The sequence below is a fragment of the Trichosurus vulpecula genome, chromosome 3, assembly GCF_011100635.1.
Source record: "Trichosurus vulpecula isolate mTriVul1 chromosome 3, mTriVul1.pri, whole genome shotgun sequence".
Classification (NCBI taxonomy): domain Eukaryota; kingdom Metazoa; phylum Chordata; class Mammalia; order Diprotodontia; family Phalangeridae; genus Trichosurus; species Trichosurus vulpecula.
Window position 1 is genome coordinate 248,176,535 of NC_050575.1, and position 18,941 is coordinate 248,195,475.

General features: G+C 36.3%; 1 protein-coding gene across 3 annotated transcripts in view; it reads left to right on the top strand.

Annotated features, from left to right (window-relative positions):
- The window catches only part of FBXO25 (F-box protein 25), a 114,728-nt gene that overhangs the window by 42,777 nt on the left and 53,010 nt on the right, over nt 1-18,941 (top strand). For 2 of the 3 annotated variants that reach the window (XM_036752632.1, XM_036752631.1), the window contains exons 3-4: nt 15,712-15,815; nt 17,259-17,308. In XM_036752632.1, the coding sequence (XP_036608527.1) occupies nt 15,712-15,815; nt 17,259-17,308 (154 nt within the window). Of the gene's footprint in view, nt 1-15,711; nt 15,816-17,258; nt 17,309-18,941 lie in introns of those variants that run through there. The other variant, XM_036752633.1, reaches the window with a different exon arrangement.

Consider the following 18,941-nt stretch of genomic DNA (forward strand, 5'->3'; position numbering starts at 1 on the left):
AATGAGCTTTAGCAAGGGAGCTAATGACAACAAAAAGTCTCCTCTCCCTCCTCTCTCCCCCTAGGGAAGAATAGGACTGATTGAGTTGAATGGATGACAGAGAAAAGATAGAACTGCTTAGCTTTTATTTTGCTTCTGTTTCCTCTGCCAAGGAGAATAGTCATTGCACCAGAAAGGATAGAACAGAAATGACTCAGAGAGAGCTGGACCTGAAGATAGGTAGGGAGATTATAACATTAGCACCTAGTGCCCTTAATGCCAAGGGTTTTTTTGTTATGTTATGGACCCCTTTGGCACCTTGGTGAAATCAGTAAACCCCTTCTCAGAATAGTGTTTTTAAACATGTAAAATAAAATGCATAGGATTACAAAGGAAACAAGTTATATAGAAGTACAGTTATTGGAATTTTTTTTATGTTAACAGACTCGAAGTTAAGATCTCGTCTTCTTGAGTTTTAGATGGCAGGTTCAAACAATCTGCATCCCAGAGTACTGAAAGTATGTCTTACCTACTGAGAACTCTTAGCCATCCTGAATGATGTTTGAAAGAGAGGCACTGCAGCATTATAGAGTAGCAGATGTTTTCTTGATTTCTAAAAAGGAAGAAGAAGGCTAGGTATAGAGTGGCGCATGCCTATTATCCCAACTACCAGGGACACTGAGTCCGGTCTCTCGAGCTTGGGAGTTGTGAACTTCCAGGGGCTATACTGATCAGGTGTACACTCTAAGTTTGGTATTTATGATAAACTTTCACCAGGTTGCTTAAGGAGAAGCAGACTTAAACCAAGTGAGGAATAGAGCAGATTAAAGATCTTGTGCTTATCAGCAGTTTTATTGACCACATGTAGCCCCTGCACTTCCAACCTGGGCAAGATAGAGAGACCCAATCTTTTTTTTTTTTAAGGGGGAGAGGAATAGAAGGGAAAGAGGGTAGAATTTTTGAACTACAAGATCAGTGAGCTTGACTTCAGTTCCTGACAAAATTCTGAAATGTGTTATGGAAGGGATGGTTAGTAAACACGTAGAAAAGGAAGTTATGATCATAAACAGAGAGCATGGTTTCATTAAAAAACGGTCGTCCAAGTCTAACCTCATTTCCTTTTTTTGAGTGGGTTATCAGACTGGTAGATGAGGGAGATGCAGGTATAGTTACCTAGTTCTTAACAACACAGTTGAAAGAACTTTTCATGTTACATTTGCAAATGAAATGGAGAGATGTAAGGAAGTTAATCACTCATTTAAGTAGATTTGGAACTCATTGTCCCTTTGAAGAGAATTCACTAGTGAACTGACTGCCTTGGCAGAGTGCTATCTTGACGTTTTTGTCAGTTACGTGCATCATGACATAGATAGCATAATTAACAAGTTTGAGGCAACACAAAACTAGGAGGAATGACTAATATGTTAGATGACAGTGTCAGGATATAAAAACAATCCACAAGCATTTATTAAATACCTGCTGAATGACAGGCTCTGTGCTAGGCATTAGGAATACAAAGACAAAAATGAAAATAGTCTCTGCCCTTGGGGAGCATATATAATATCTAAAAAGAAGGGTGAAATTGTAATCAAAATCAAATAAGACAAAATTGAAAAGAGATACATCTAAAGTCTTATACTTTGGTTTTTTGAAAATCTGTTTCTTAAATACAAGTTTGGGGGAGCATGGCTAAACAGTACCTTCTGAAAAAGTTTTAGGGGTTTTTCTGGACTGTGAATACAATACGAATTAATAGTATTATAGGATAACCAAAAAAAATTAACATGAGCATAGGCTGCATTAAGATATATTAGGTGTGACTCAGGTGATAGTCTGTCTGCCTCTGCTCTATCCTGGTCAGACTATACTGGAATGTTGTGTTCAATTCAGGGCAACACATTTTGGGAAAGACATCAATAAGCTGGAGAGTATCTAGAAAACAGAGACTAGTGTGATCAGGGGTCTGGAGATGAAGATAGCCATGAAAAGAGAAGGTTTATAGGGAGGAACTTGCTCATTGGTCTGTGTTTTGCAGATGTCTTCAAGTATTTATTTGACTTGACAGTTGCATAGGAAAGGGAGGGATTAGACTTGTTCATCTTGGCCACAGAGAGCAGAAGTAGAAGCAAGGAGTACAAGTTGCAAAAAGGCAGGATTCAGGCATAATGTAAGGGAGTAGTTTGTTATCCAAAAGCAGTATCAGCAGTCTCAGGGGGTAGTGAGTTCCCCTGCATTGGAAGCATTCAGGTCAAGACTGAATGACCACTTTTGTGTGCGACATTATAGAATGAATTTTTTTTTTCAAGTACAGGTTTAGTTGCTTTTCAGTGCTGAGACTGTGATTTTAAGTATATTAATATGGTTGTTGACATTTAATTACTAGAACATAGAATCATACTTTTTTAGGGCTGAAAGGAATCTTAGAAACAATCAAGAAGTATGATTGGCAAAGGGGTTTTATACTTTTTATTTACACTTTTATAAAAGTGTAATTTTACACAGAATTTTTAAATGAAATTGGGTTTTATACTTTTATATACTTTATATACTTTTACACTTTTATAAAAGTGTAATTTTACACAGAATTTTTAAATGAAAGGGGTTTTATACTTTTTATTTACACTTTTATAAAAGTGTAATTTTACACAGAATTTTTAAATGAAATTGGGTCATCAGTGGTCAAGAAAAAAAGTATCTGAAGCGGCAGAGGAGAAACTTGCCGCTTGTCAAGGTTTAAGAAGAGTGCTATCCAGAGAAGGAAGGGGACAACTACCTGTATAATTAAAGCTGGAAAATAAATTGAGGCACTTCCTGAAGAGAAGGAATCTGAAAACTCTGAAGAGGGAGCAGCTGCTTGACTCCCAAGGAGAGATGAAGTAGAGCTTTATCAGATGAGGAATCATCCAATAAAAATCAGCAAAAGTGGAAAAAAGTCTTTTTGTTTGTTTAGCAATATTATTATAAGAAAAAGGAGGATCACAGAAGGGATAGGACTTTTGTTTGGCCTGGATGGAACAATAATAATTCATGATAGAGAAAAAGGAAACCTAATTAATTCATATTTTGCTTCTGTTTTCTTTGCAGGAAGAATTACTTTTGTGCTGGGAATGACAGATTAGTAAGAAAATAATAAAGCACACTGAGTTGTCCTTGACTAATTTAAGTCAACAGACCCAAATGAACTTTATCTTCTGGAACTGAAATAAGTGTCATATGTGACTTCTCAGCAGGGCACTGTGAGTGATATGTTAAAGAGTATAGAAAACACAAGAGAAACCACAAGATTGAGAAATGTAAATATTGTCCTAATTAAAAAAAAAAAAAAACAAACAGGAGGCAGTCCACAAACTTACATAGGGCCTGACCTTGATTTCTGAGAAAATTCTAGAATGGATTATTAAAGATATTTTTGGCAAATGTCTAAAAAAAGAATCAATGAATACAAATGAATACAAACACAATGAATACAAATACAAAGAGCTAGCGTGGTTTCATCAAGAACAGGTCTGCCAGACTCAACTTACTTCCTTTCTTGGCTGTTATTAAACTAGAATATCAGGAGACTTTTACCTAGATTGTGCGGAGCATTTGATAAAGTATCATATATTTTACTTTTGTATCTTTTAGAAAGATGTAAATTAGAAGATAGTACAATTAGATGTATCCAGAACTGATTGAATGGCTGAATTTAGAGAGTGTTAATGTTTTTGTGTCAGCTTGACAGGATGTCTCCAATGGAGTGCCCATGTGTTGTAGAACATTTTTATCAATCCAATCAACATAGCCAAGCGATGGATGAGACAGCTCAAAAGGATAGCCAGCATCAGGATCCAAAAGAATCATAACAAGCTAGACCATTGGGCTGAATGTTTTGCCCCAGAGAGGGGATGAGAATATGTTTCCTTCCCATATTTGCAGAGGTGGGAGCCTTTGGATGTGAACATTTAACTCAGTTGATTTCTTAATTGATTTTACTGAAATGCTTTTCCCTCCTTTTTAAACTTTGTTATAGTGGACAGTTCTTTGAGTGAGGGGAGGTAAAGGATATGTTTAGAAATGAAGATAATGTAAAAAATATATTTTATTAAAAGTTGGACTGAAATAAGAAATTCAGTAGTGATACATCTTATACTGGCATTCAATAAATTAACTTCACATATTCAAGTCTGGAGAGGAATAATTAAACAGCCACTTAGCTAAAGAAGATGACTATTTTAGTAAATTTTAGATTCAATATGATCTAACAGTATGATGTGTCAGACTTAAAAAAAAAAGCTAATATGATGTTGAGCTGCATTAAGAGGAGCATAGCTAAAGGGCGGAGCCAAGATGGCAGCTAGAAAGAAGGGACTTGCGTGAGCTCCCCCCAGGTCCCTCCAAAAACCTACAAAAATGTCTCTGAACAAATTCTAGAGCTGCAGAACCCACGGAATAGCAGAGGGAAGCAGAACTCCAGCCCAAGACAGCCAGGATGGTCGCTGGGTAAGGTCTGTCGGGCAGGGAGCTGGGAGTGGAGGAGAGCAGAGCCCAGCATGGGCGGCAGCAGGACCAACCAGACCGGCAGCCAGCCAGAACAGGCCCTAGCACCCTGAATCAGTGAGCTGTGTCAGTTACCAGACTTCTCAATCCACAAACACCAAAGACAACAGAGGTTAGTGGGAGAAGGTGCAGGGAGTGAAAGGAGTTACCCATTAGGCCACTGCCCTTGGCTGGGGGTGGTGCAGCTCTGAGGACAGAACTACAGCTGCACTTGCTTCCTGCCCCAGGCCCACCTGGTGGGAGGAATTAAGTGGCAGATCAGAGCAGGAGTGCAGAGCCTGCTTAAGATCTGAGTCCCAGTCTGGGTTTGCGGTTCTTGCGGGAGGAGAAGCACTGGTGTGACAGAGCTTGCTGTGTAGAAATGGCTCTGAAAACAACAGAGCAACCCCTGAAGCTTGGGACAAAGTACTCTCTACTCTACAAGCAGTCATACCCTGACGAAAAACTCAAGGGTCAAGTAGTTGTCTGGGAACATGGCCAGGCAGTAAAAATGCACTCAGATTCAGTCTCAGACTTTAGAATCTTTCTTTGATGACAAGACCAAAACATACAGCCAGAAGAAGTCAACAAAGTCAAAGAGCCTACATCAAAAGCCTCCAAGAAAAACATGAACTGGCCTCAGGCAATGGAAGAGCTCAACAAGGATTTGGAAAAACAAGTTAGAGAAGTAGAGGAAAACTTGGGAAGAGAAATGAGACTGATGCAAGAAAACCAAAGGAGACCCCCCCCCCCAAAATACTGAAGAAAATAACACCTTAAAAATAGACTAACTCAAATGGCAAAAGAGCTCTAAAAAGCCAATGAGGAGAAGAATGCCTTGAAAGGCAGAATTAGCAAAATGGAAGAGGAGGTCCAAAAAACCACTGAAGAAAATACTACCTTAAAAATTAGATTGGAGCAAGTAGAAGCTTGTGACTTTAGGAGAAATCAAGATATTATAAAACAGAACCAAAGGAATGAAAAAGTGGAAGACAATGTGAAATATCTCATTGGAAAAACCACTGACCTGGAAAATAGATCCAAGAGAGATAATTTAAAAATGATTGGACTACCTGAAAGCCATGATCAAAAAAAAGAGCCTAGATATCATCTTTCAAGAAATTATCAAGGAGAGCTGCCCTGATATTCTAGAGCCAGAGGGTAAAATAGAAATTGAAAGAATCTACCAATCCCCTCCTGAAAAAGTTCCGAAAAAGAAAACTCCTAGGAATATTGTCGCCAAATTCCAGAGTTCCCAGATCAAGGAGAAAATATTGTAAGCAGCCAGAAAGAAACAATTTGAGGAAACCCAATCCTCAAATTGTTTCTTTCTGGCTGCTTGCAGTATTTTCTCTGATTGTGGAAACACAATCAGAATAACACAAGATCTAGCAGTTTCTACATTAAGGGATCGAAGGGCTTGGAATATGATATTCCGAAGGTCAATGGAGCTCGGATTAAAACCAAGAATCACCTACCCAGAAAAACTGAGTATCATGCTCCATGGATTTTCAATAAAATAGAGGACTTGCAAGCTTTCTCACTGAAAAGACCAGAGCTGAATAGAAAATTTGACTTTCAAACACGAGAATCAAGAGAAGCATGAAAAGGTAATCAAGAAAGAGAAATCATAAGGGACTTACTAAAGTTGAACTGTTTTGTTTACATTCCTACATGGAGAGATGATGTGTATAATTCATGAGACCTCAGTATTAGGGTAGCTGAAGGGAATATACATATATATATACACATGCATATGTATGCGTATGTGTGTATATAGATAGATAGACAGATAGAGGGCACAGGGTGAGTTGAATATGAAGGGATGATATCTAAAAAAAATAAAATCAAATTAAGGGATGAGAGAGGGAGAAAGGGAGAGATAGAATGGGGTAAATTGTCTCATAAAAGTGGCAAGAAAAAGCAGTTCTGTTGGAAGGGAAGAGGGGGCAGGTAAAGGGGAATGAGTGAATCTTGCTCTCCTTGGATTTGAGCTGAGGAGGGAATAACATACACACTCAATTGGGTATCTTACCCCACAGGAAAGAAGGAGGAAGGGGATAAAAAAAGTGGGAACGTTAGAAGGGAGGGCAGATGGGGGAGGAGGTAATCAAAAGCAAACACTTTTGAAAAGGGACAGGTTCAAGGGAGAAAATTGAATAAAGGGGGATAGGATAGGAAGGAGCAAACATAAGTATTGTGGAAGGGTTTTACATAATGATACACATGTGGCCTATGTTGAATTGCTTGCCTTCTTAGGGAGGGTGGGTGGGGAGGGAAGAGGGGAGACAATTTGGAACTCAAAGTTTTAAAAGCAGATGTTCAAAAAAACAAAAGTTTTTACCTGCAACTAGGAAGTAAGATATACAGGTAATGGGGCATAAAATCTATCTTGCCATACAAGAAAGTAAGGGAAAAGGGGATGGCGGGGAGTGGGGTGACAGAAGGGAGGGTTGACTGGGGAATGGAGCAATCAGAATATATGCCATCTTGGAGTAGTGGGAGGGTCGAACTGGGGAGAAAATTTGTAATTCAAACTCTTGTGAAAATTAATGCTGAAAACTAAAAATACTAAATAAATAAATAACAAGAGAGAAAAAAGGGGGAGCATAGCTTCCAGTATAAGGAGGGAATTTTCCTGGTGTGCTCCTCTCTTGTTAAACCTCATATTTTGTTTAGTTCTGAGTGTCATATTTTGGGGATGACATTGATAAACTAGAGAGACTTCAGAGAAAGGCAACCAAGATGAGGAAGGGCCTTGAGTTCATACCATATGAGAATTACTTGAAGATTTTGGAGATGTTCAAACTAGAGGAAAAAAAGTCATGCTAATTATGATCAGTTGTTTGAAGAACTATCACATGTGGAAGAAGGATTGGATGTGTTTTGTTTGGCCCTAGAGGAAAAAACCAAAAGCAACAGGTGGAAGTGACAGAGACAAATTGAAGTGTGATGTAGAGAAAAAAATTTCCTAATAATTCAAGCTGCCCCAAAATCACCTTTGTTTGGAAGATAGTGGGTTCTTCCTCATTAGAGGTTTCAAAGAGACTGAATGATCTTTTTTTATATATGTGAGGATTCTTCTTAGTTATAGGTGGGACTAGATGTTTGCTGAATTCCTTTTCTAACTCCTTTATTATGTCAATCTTTCATAATGCCTGTCTAATAGGTTAATAATTTTGGCTTCAACATTTCTATTTATTGTGCATTATTTCAGTTTAAAATTATGGAAGTATTCTAAAGGTGAATCAATGTTCCCAGGAAGTAGTTTAAAATTTTTTTTTTATTGACAACTTATACAGTGACCCTTCCTGCCCTTAATTTTGTATCACCAGGAGGAATGAGAAATATCTCGTTGAGAAGTTTTATGTATGACTATACGTGTTGCCAGGTGAATTATATACTCATAGATTGAAAACTGAAGGATAATTAAATCCAGCCTGTCATTTTACAGAAGAGGAAACAGACTCAAAGAGCCTAAGTTTCTTGTTATGATTCACACTAAATTGCCGAGCTAATATTTGAACCCAGAGCCTAAATCCAGCACTTCCAATGCAATATTTGCCAAGGGGCGGTGGTGGTGGTGGTGGTAGAACTTTCCTTCAAATTTTTTCCCTTTGCTTTTCCCCCCCCCCCCCCCCCCACACCAAGGCTTTTGTGTGGATAGTGGCATTGCAATGGGAAAACCTTTCATCTCGGTGAAACCAGGTTTCCTCGATTTTTAAGGCAACCTAATACAAAGGATGGAAGCTCTCTTAGTTCTTTTTCACTGATGTATATATCTTTCAGCGAATTATTTAACTCTTTGGTTATCCATTTGAAAAACTAGGGTGATATACTTTTGTTATAGAATCATAGTTCTTCTTTGATAGGCAGGTACATGAAGAATTCTTTTCTTAAAACCATAAAGTACTTTGGAAAATGTTGCTATGTACCCTGGTGCAGGCCCTCATCACCTGATACCTGGACTATTGCAAGAGACTGTTGGTTGATCTCCCCACATGAAGTCTCTCCCCACTTCAGTCTGTCTTCCACTCAACTGTTAAAATGATCTTTCTGAAGTCCATGTTTGACCTGACCATCCCCCCATCCTCTCTGTCTCCCCAGTAAACTCCAGTGGCTCCTCGTTGCTGCGGGCATCAGATATAAAATTTTCTGTTTGGTTTTCAAAGCCCTTAATAACCTGTCTTCTTTCCAGTCTTCTTATACTCCTAACCCCAGGGTACTCTGCGATCCAGTGACTCTGATCTCCTTGTTGTTTATCACACACACACACACACACACACACACACACACACACTCTCTCTCTCTCTCTCTCTCTCTCTCTCTCTCTCTCTCTCTCTCTCTCTCTCTATCTCTCTATCTCTATCTCTATCTCTCAACTCTGGTCATTTTCACTGCCTGTCCCTGCTACCTAGAATGCTCTTCCTCCCAATCTCCACCTCTTGGCTTCTCTGGCTTCCTTCAGGTTTCAGCTAAAATCCCACCTTCTACTGGAAGCCTTTCTCATTCCCCCCTAATGCTGGTGCCTTTCCCTTTGCTGATTATCTCCAATTTATCCTATATTTACCATGTTTATACATAGTAGTTTGCCTATTGTTTGCCCCACTAGACTGTGAGTTTCTTGAGAAGAGGGACTGTCTTCTGCCTTTCTTTGTATACCCCAATGTATAATACCTGGCATATAGTAGGCACTTAGTAAAATTTTATTGATTGTCCTCTCTTTTAAAGAATATATAATCAACAAGTGAAATGTGAATCATTTTTTATCAGTGATTTAATATTAGGATACCAGTTATAATTTAAGTAAATAACATTGTAACCATGGATAATATTTAGGGCATATTTTTGGCCTTTAAAGTAAATTACTGTGTGAACCTAAGTTTCTGTGCCTTGGGATCGTAGAATTATAGGTTTAAAGCTGGAAGAGGCCTCAGAGCCCATCTAGTCAAATGACTTCATTATAGATGAAGAAAGTTAGCCCAGAGAGGTTAAATGTCTTACCTTTATCTGATTGCTTCTATTTAGAGTTGATTTGAAGATTCTTTCATGTTTTCAGCCTCTTTTTTTTTCATTGCAAATAATTACTTTTGATAGGAGCATGCTGCACTGTTGGATGAGTTTGTTCAAATGTGTCTGTAAGAGGATTCCTGTAGTTTTAATTACATTTTAGGCAGTTTGCCTAAAAGAGAGTGACTAAAGTGCTATTGGCACACTTAACTTTTGATGGGGATAATTTAAAATTCTGGTGGCATAATGTGTCAGACAAATTGTAGATTTATGGAGACCTTGCACTTGAAAATTTATCTGTTTTCTACACTTAAAACTTGTCACATCATGTAAGTACCGTTTTATAAAAAATTATTTACCTATCAGGGTGAGTGATGATTAGATTATCATGCTGGTAAAAGCAGGTCATGAAGTTTTCCTCTAAGATATGAGTACATTGTACAGTTTTTTGGAAGCATGAGGTAAACTACTTTGATTTGGGGAAATATGATATGTGTTTAGTATGAAGATTTGTACAGCATTAAATAATACTAAACTAATATACTATTTTGCCTTAGGAATGCTATTTTTATAAATATTTGTAGTTCTCATTTCCTTTAAGTTTTTGATGTTTTAACTTTTAAGAATTCTTTCATAGAATTGTTCCATCTTTAGATGGTATTGGCAGAGATTAGGCAAAGTAAGTTGAATTAAAAGACCCTTCTACTTCTTAATTTTTTTGTTTTTGGTAAAACCAAACTTTGTCATGGCTTGTTTCCCCCTCTTGACTTTCTTACATCTTTCAATAGCACGGTCATATGCCCAGTCACCTGCGCTTGAGACCATAGAATCATGCTTGAATTCTACTATTCCCTACTTGATCACATCCAATTTTTCATCAGATTCTGTTCATCAGATTCATCAGATCTTTTTTGCATAACATATCTTGAGTACATCTGAGAGAAATGGTTATTAATAATTAATGATTTGGGGAGATTCTTTTCTCTGTCCTCATTTCAAGACCTTAGTCCCTGGAGGTCAGCTAAACTCCTCTATCTGATGCAACCCAAATTTACCAGGAATTTGTAGTCTTACATGAATTCCCTGCAATTGAGCTTGGGTGGAGATAGATTCTTTTGTCTTAATTGCCCAGGACTGGGAGTGGTCTGAGTATAGAGATAGCCTCTCTGTCCTAAGGTGACACGATATCACTCTTAACTCCCCCTTGGAGTAAGTTCATTTCTCTGTAAAGTCCACCCCTCATTAAACTATTGACTAAATAGAGTTGATTGCTATTTGATGGAGCACCTCTTGTCTAAAGGCATATAAACCTAAAAAAGTAGCCATGCTGCCCCTTTGATGGGAAATGAGGATAAGGAGACTTTTTGTCAATAATCTGCTGGCTCTGATTGATAAAATTGATTATAATTTACCTCAAAACTTCATCTCTCAATTATTTTATTTGCCACACATATCTCCTCTTCTCCCTTGCTCCTGACAATGTATTACCCTGTAGTCCCTCATGTGAACTATTGTAACACTTCTCGTTTAAAAATCTTTACTGATTCCCCATTTTGTACCAAATTAAGTTCACTTATAATAAATATTTAATAGTGTTTTTTTCCTGCACATTACTCTCACTTCTCCAGGACTGTGCTCTTTCCCAAACTGAGTCCTTTTTGTGTAACAAAGTAGTTAAAATAAACAAAACAAATCAACTCTTTGGTGGTGTCTGAGAGCTTAGTCATCATTCCACGGTTGAAGTCTACCACCTCTCTCCTGAGAGTGGTAAGTCGTACTTTACCATCCATCCTCAAAAATCAGTTAGTTTGAACAGAGTTCTTAAATCTTCCAATATTTTTTTCTTTTATATGTCTATCGTACTCCTGGTTCTACTTACTTTGCTTTGCATCTGTTCATGCACGTCTTTCCAAATTTCTCTGAAACTTGTTTCTTATTGCATATTAATATTCTATTACATTTATGTACCCCAATTTATTTAGTTATTCCTGACCCATTCTCCCTCTATCTCTTTGCTACTACAAAAAGTGATGCTACAAATATTTTTGTAATGATAGAACATTTCCTTTTGACTTTAATTTTCTTGGAGAGTATGTTTAGTAGTGAGTTCACTACATCAAAGGGTACTTATAGTTTAGTGACTTCTCTAGTCAAATTGGTTTTCAGTATCTCAACCAACATGTATTAATGTCTGCCCTGACATTTACCATTTTATTTTGTAAGATAAAACTCCAAAGCAGTTTAAATTTTTTTTCTTATTAAATGATTTGTGATTTTCTTTCATATGGTTGTTGATAAGCTTATATCTTCTATTGAAGTTTTCATTGAAAATTGCCTGTTCATATCCTTTGATGATTTATCAATTGGGGAATGGTTTTGTGTGTGTGTGTGTGTGTGTGTGTGTGCGCGCACACACATAATATATTACACACATATGTATATAACTGCAAGGCAATAAACACAACATCAGTGATAATTGTGAATATGCCTATGTAGTTCTCTATCACAAAGTATGAGAGACTCTCCATGTAGAAGGGAGAAAAAGTAAAACATTTATTCAGAGACCAAATAACCATATCCTGTAACCAAACAATCTGCTCCCACAACCAGTGAGCCCACTTTATCATAAGAGCAAGGAACTTAAAACACAATATCACAACATGGAGCTTCACCATCCCAAAATCTCTCTGACCCCTGCTGGGGCCTTCCCAAAAACTCACAGTACAGCTATCACAGGTTGACTTTCTTTACATCAGCTCTAACTATCACTACCAGCCACTAATAGCCATAATGGCTCTCTTAGCATTTCCTGTGACACAACTTCATTTTCCTCTCAGCAGCTCCTCCCACCACATGTGACTTAGGCTTCCTGTGACATAAGCAGGTTACATGGCCTATTAATGGGTAGGAAAGATGGTCCAATCTAAATTGCTATTACAATGTACATATATATTTGTGTGTGTGTACATATATGTGTGTATATGTATATATATACACACACACATATATATGTAATAGGGTTGTGTATATATATAATTTATATATAGGGGTGTGAACAAGGATAATGAGGATATACATGTTCACATATTTATATGTGTGTATATCTATATAATATATATTGATTTGTATCTATCTTATGTAGCTTAGATTTTTACCTTTATTGGTGATATTGGCTGTGAAGATTTTTTTAAAGTTCTGACATCAGCCTGACATTTTAGAAGTGCTGTGATTTAATCCTAAATGTTACCAGACTTATCTTCATGTACCCTGTATTCTAATTGAAATATGTATTACTCCCCATGTACATCCCGTGCTTTCCTCCTATGTACGTTCACTAATAATATTCTCACTTCGTAGAATGACACTCCATTCTCCCTTTTCTGTTTATCTAAAGTCGATATATCCTTCAAGGTCTTGTCCTATTGCCATATCTTCCATAAATCCTTTCCTTTTTTCCCTTATGAAGAATTTCCTTCTCCTCTGAATGTGATTGGTAGGGCTTTTGTTTTTTATTTCTTTTAGGAACCTGCCACATTCCATTTTGTGAATGATTATTTGGAAACAACATCTCCCATACCAGACTCTTAAGTTCCATTAAAGCAGTAACCCTGTCTTTTTCATCTTTTATAACCCAACGTTTTTTGTTTGTTTTGATTTGTGCCCTCAAAGGCCAGTCTGGTTCCTGCTCTGCTGAATGGGTCCATGTACTCTGAACTTTTTAAGGGAACCCAAGGAGGTCATAGGCCATGCTGTATTTGGGGAATCCTTAAGAAGCTGAAGCCAACACAAGGAACTGGGTCCTTATGCTCTTTAGAAGCTCAGGGCAGCTAGTTGAGCCACCCTTGGGATTTTATGGAACCAAAATCCTTCTTACCTCCAGAAAAGACAATCAGAGACTCTTATGGGGTCTTCACAACTGGAATAGCATCTTACATTTGCATAGTTAGCACCAGTTATAGTTTGCAAAACACTTTTGCTATATGTAAGGCTGTGTCAGAAGCCGCTGGACCCTGAACAGTTAGCAGGTTGGGCATACATTTTGGTATTTTCTCCCTTGAATTCTCTTATATATTGGACTTAATCTGGGCATCAAAAAAAATAGAATTGAATGCATTTCATTTATATCCTTGCTTCTGCCCATCTTACATCACCATAGTATCTTTTAGGCATATGACATCTGTCTTCTGTGCATTCCCTCTTGCTCCTTTATTTATAGGGTAACAAACATATCTGTCTTCATTTTCATTTACATTACAAGGCTTATTGTCTGACACTTTGGGAACAGTAAATATGACTCTTTACTTGATACAGTTAGGTTTTAGTTAGGAAGGCTTCCAAATCCAAAAGCTGCTCGATTCAATATTTGGATAGTTTGACAGAAGATAGTTTAAGATTGAATATTATTAGATTTAACCTGGATCAACACATCATTGTGAATTGGAATTATTTAGTGTTTGCTGTTGAATGCTAGATTTATTTGTGTAAGGCTTTTTTTTTTCCAAATGCACTTTTGCTTGTCTTGTTGATTTACAGCTATTGCTAGTTCTGCTTAAGTCTGTGCTGACAATGATAAATAGATTCATTTGGCAAACTCAGCTGTTTTTATTAAAAGTGAATGTTGTTGAGTAGAAAAGGGCTTGTATACAATTTTCTTGTCAAAGAATGATGATGGGGAAATAAAGCGATGTTACTTCCTTCTTGTTGAGCATCAGTTCCACATACCTTGAGCTATTCTTAGCTTATCTTCAGAAGGCTCTTACTTTCAAACCAAAGACAATTTTAGTTATTAGTGTATGTTGGGAAAAGTGTATTTTGCCTGTCTTTATTTTTTGTAAGTCTAGGACTGATACATTTTTTTCCACAAGCTTGGGAAGTAAAAACTTCAGTTTAAAAAAATACATGAATGAATGAAATACATGAATGACTTTTGATTTTTTTTCTTTTCCCAAATAAAAATGTAATTTAAAAAAAAAATCACAAAATCTGAGTGACTGTATTTAATGTATGAATATCCAAAGTTTTCCTATGTGGTTTTTCTTGTTTTAGTTTAGTAAGCCATGTAAAATGTATATTTGGTTAATGCTTAAGAAAATATTACATTGCTCTAATAATTTAGTAAACATTTATTGAATACTTACTGTGTTTGATATGCCATATTTAGAATGGTAGCTGTATCAAGAATATTTATTAGACATTCAAGCAGAAAGTAGGCAAGTCATTTAAAAAGCTTTTTAAAAATAAATGCTTTCATCTAGAAAATGTACCCATTAGTGGTTCATGAACCCCAGGGGGGTTCACAACATGGTCAAAGGAGGATCGTACTAAAAATTGTTAAATGGTGCTTTAAGCAGGAAATAATTGCAGAATATTATGAGTATTAAATTAAATTACCCAAAGGGTTCACAAACTTGATGTTGTTGTTATTGAAGGGATTCATGGAACAAAAAACATTGGTAACTACTATTCTGGAATATAATTGTGTTTATAATTATTTGTAAACTCTATCAGTGTCTGAAATGACTTCAGCCTAATATGCCAAAATCCTCCTGAATATCTTATAGAATGTTATTCTGTTTCTGGAATCATTGTTTGGAATAAGTCATCTCATGGCCTCCATTTTTGGAGAAAGCAGGGTAAAATTTCAGATTTCCACAAATCAAAGTCACTACCCAAACAATTTCAATGTAATCTATTCTATAAATTCTTATTTTATTTTTAGAATAAAAATAGACAATTTTGATACTCAGTCTCATCAATGCATCAATTTGGGTGTGTCTTCCATTATAGGTCACATCTCATTTATATCTTCTCATCCTGTGTATTTCTTGTTCAAATCAACCCATAAATCCTACAAAGAAGATACCCCATTGTATTAGAAGCTTTCTGTGGGTCTTTCAGCATTTCACCTGGAACTTTCTTTATTACCACAAACCCTTACATCGTTTTTCCAATAAAAATTTCCATGATAATAGCTTTTATGCCACTTTATGTGCCCAAATCATACTTGAAAATGTTACAGCTTATACCTGCCTACCAAATATGTCCTTGTGTCTTCAGAATAAAAGTATGAATGGATTTTTTTCTTGGTCTCCTGAATTCTAAGCTCAATTTTTATTGATTCCATATTATAGTACTGTGTGGTAGAGGAAAAAGTGAATGAAGAGTTTACTAGATATTTTTAATGAAATATATTTGTTCTTTCAGTATTGTAAATAGTGAGGATGAAGATATATTCAACCCTGGAGAATGTGAATTTGCAGCCAAAAAAAGGAAAAAGGATCACTTTAGGAAAAGCACAAATACTCAAGGTAAGATAATTTTCCATAACATAGTTTTACACATATATGTATATGGTTGTGTAGGTGTGGTTCATTGAATCACTTAATAACTTTGGCACCTATTAGATAGATAGGTTTTTGTTTTACTTTGGTTTTGGTCAGGACCTGTGATTTTATTGGTGTTAGGGAACATGTGGCATAGAAATTCCTACCCAGGCAGCAGCTCATCTGTAACTTAAATATATATAGTCTTAGAGAGAAACTTGGGGCCCTATGAAGTTAAGTGACTTGCCCACAATCACATAGTTAATAATTGTCAGAGACAGAACTCGAACCCATGTCTACAAGGCTGAGACCATATTTACCCAATATGCCACATGGTATCTGTATACATATAGCTCTTTAATGTCCCAGTTTTCAGGTTGGGGCAGAGGGGAAGCTTCAGACTTCTGGAATGTAAAAAGAGTAGCAAACAATAACATGCTGTCTGAGTGGTTGGCATAGCTATCACAAAAACCTAATCATTTTGTTCCTGTAATGGGAACTCAGGCCTTCATTTGAAGCCAGTTAACTTAAACCAGTTACTTTATGTTGTGTATAATTCTAACCATTTTAGTTAACTTGTTTCCTAACCTGAAGCAGTTTAGTTGAGCAGTGGAGGTGGAGAATGAGGATAGCAAGAATTAACAGAGGATCAACCACCAACATTGAGAGGAGAGATATTTAAAAAATAGAGAAAAAAATTGTAAAAGCACAGTAGTCTGATGCCTATATTGAGACAGTTTTAGTAGCCTCTGAAGGAATCACTGCGTTCTAGAACAGTGTGTTAATTGATTTGTGATGGTGACCCCTCAGTTCACCAAAAAGAAATTAAATTGTGCTTGTTTAAGAAGGCAGAAAATTTTAGAAAGATTTTGGTCCGAAACAGTCAAAATTGAGTTTCGGTGCTTTAAAGCAAATTCCCTCATATAGAATACCACATTTTCTGATGAAGAAGCATTTGTTTTCATTTTGGTGGGGGGGTCATTGGTAAGGAAAAATCCTAATTATGAACTGGAAACCAATATAAATAACAATACTTCAATTGTTTCTTTAAAAAATAAATTAAGGAATTAGTAAAAAAAATATTTTAAGTTAGAATTTTTGTATATTTTAATTGCTTCTTTTCCATAACCTACATCTGATATCTCTAGCTTCACTGATACTACTTCTTTTTTGATTCTTCTAAAGTCACAATACTTCATTGGTATTTGCCCTAAAGGGATTCATTTTTTCCCAAAGAAATAAGTTTTAAAGAACTTGCAAGGCTCTGAAATATCCAATAAAGGTAATTTCCCTTCAGCTGAGTAAATTGATGTGGTTATTATCATTTAAATTTAACAGTTCTATTCAAAATGAATACTATGGAAAAACTTTTTTAGAAAAACATAAAAACAATTCATTGAATTTTTTAAAAGTTAATTTTTATTTCAGGTTTTTATCGTGAAAAGTGGATTTATGTACATAAAGAAAGCACCAGAGAAGTAAGTTTTTTATCATATGTAGAATGAAAGCTTTTTAATTTACATACTGAAGTAATGATCCTAGTTGTCAATGAGTTTTGGTGAGCATACTTAAAATTGAAAGTTTTGCTTTCATTTAATTTAACAAATATTTTTGAACATTCTACATGCAAGACACTTTGCTAAACAATACAGAAAATAGGGTAATTATACACAGTGTGCTGTCAAGATGCTTACAATTTAATGGGAGAGTTAGAGTGAAGATACCAGTATATAAATTACAAAGTAACAAAATATAAAATACTCCAGAAATTAAAAGGAAGAAGGAAACAAACCCTACAGTGGAATCCACAAAAATTTTATGGAGGGATAACATTTGAGCTGGAATTTAATAGGTGAGTTCATTTAACATCAGTCAGTGAGTCTGCCAGCATTTATTGAGCATCTGCTACATGCCAATCACTGTGCTCAGTACTGGAGAGACAAAGGCAAAAATGAAAGACACTTCATTCTTAAGGAGCTTATTTCTATCACGGAAACAATAATGCACATACAAGTATATACAAAATACACACACGCTATAAGTAGCTGGGAGAGATCAGAGGAAGCCTCACATAGGAATGAAGCTTATTGTCTGTGTCACCTTGGGCAAGTCCCTTTACCTCCTTCAGCCTTGATTTCTTCATCTGAGTGTGAGAGCTTGGACTAGGTGGGCTCTGCAGTCTCTTCATACTCTAGAACTATTATCCAGGGATGCTTGCATCAGATTTTGAGCAGAGATGTTGATTGTGAGAAGCCGGTATCCAGTCTTAAAAGGTCACTTCAAGTATAGTAGGTTAAAACTTTTCCTTTCTTTAACAAGTCAAGCTTGGAATTTTCACAGTGCCTCATCTCTTAGAGAACTTAAGCATTTATTGTGTGCTTAACTGTGTGCAAAACGTTGTATAGGTTAGTTTGTACTTTAGACCAAGGAACAAGTGTATTCTTTCAGCATACTTTGTAGCAATCAGGGAAAATAACTCCAGAATTAAGTGTTCATCATGTACTAATTCTGCCAAGCTAAGTTAAGTGAGAGCTTCTAGGAATGTTTACGGAAGAATTTTTCAGTTGAAAAGATACCAACACCCCCAAAAAGCTTTTAAAGACTAGATTATAAAAAATGCAGCTCATTTAACTGATTTGGTAGCATTAGAAATATTTTAAAATACTTTTAAAAATTAGAAGATATGGCTCCCTCTGTCCTTGAAACTTCCTTCATAAGAATTTTTTTAAAGATTCCCCTATTTGATTTGCAGAAATACAGAGAATTAGAAATAAACATATTAAAGTCTATTACATTTCATATTATTTGTCAACATAATGAATTCTGCAAATCTTGGTAGGGCAAAGATTTAGAATATGCCTCTGAGCTGTGTTCCATTTCAATTGGCAATAGAGGATTTTGCCCCTCAGTTCACAGTTGCACTTTGGTACTGAACCTGTCCTTGGGAGGCTTGCATGGGAGTAGCCTGTCTCTTTACTGTACTACTGACACCTAGAAGGAGAGAAGAAAAAAGAAAACACCCTTCTCTTCTTGTCTCTATTTCTGAAACTAGCTTTTCTGAGATTATTTTGAGAATTTTCAGCCTCTGTGTCCATAATCTCTAGCAACTAT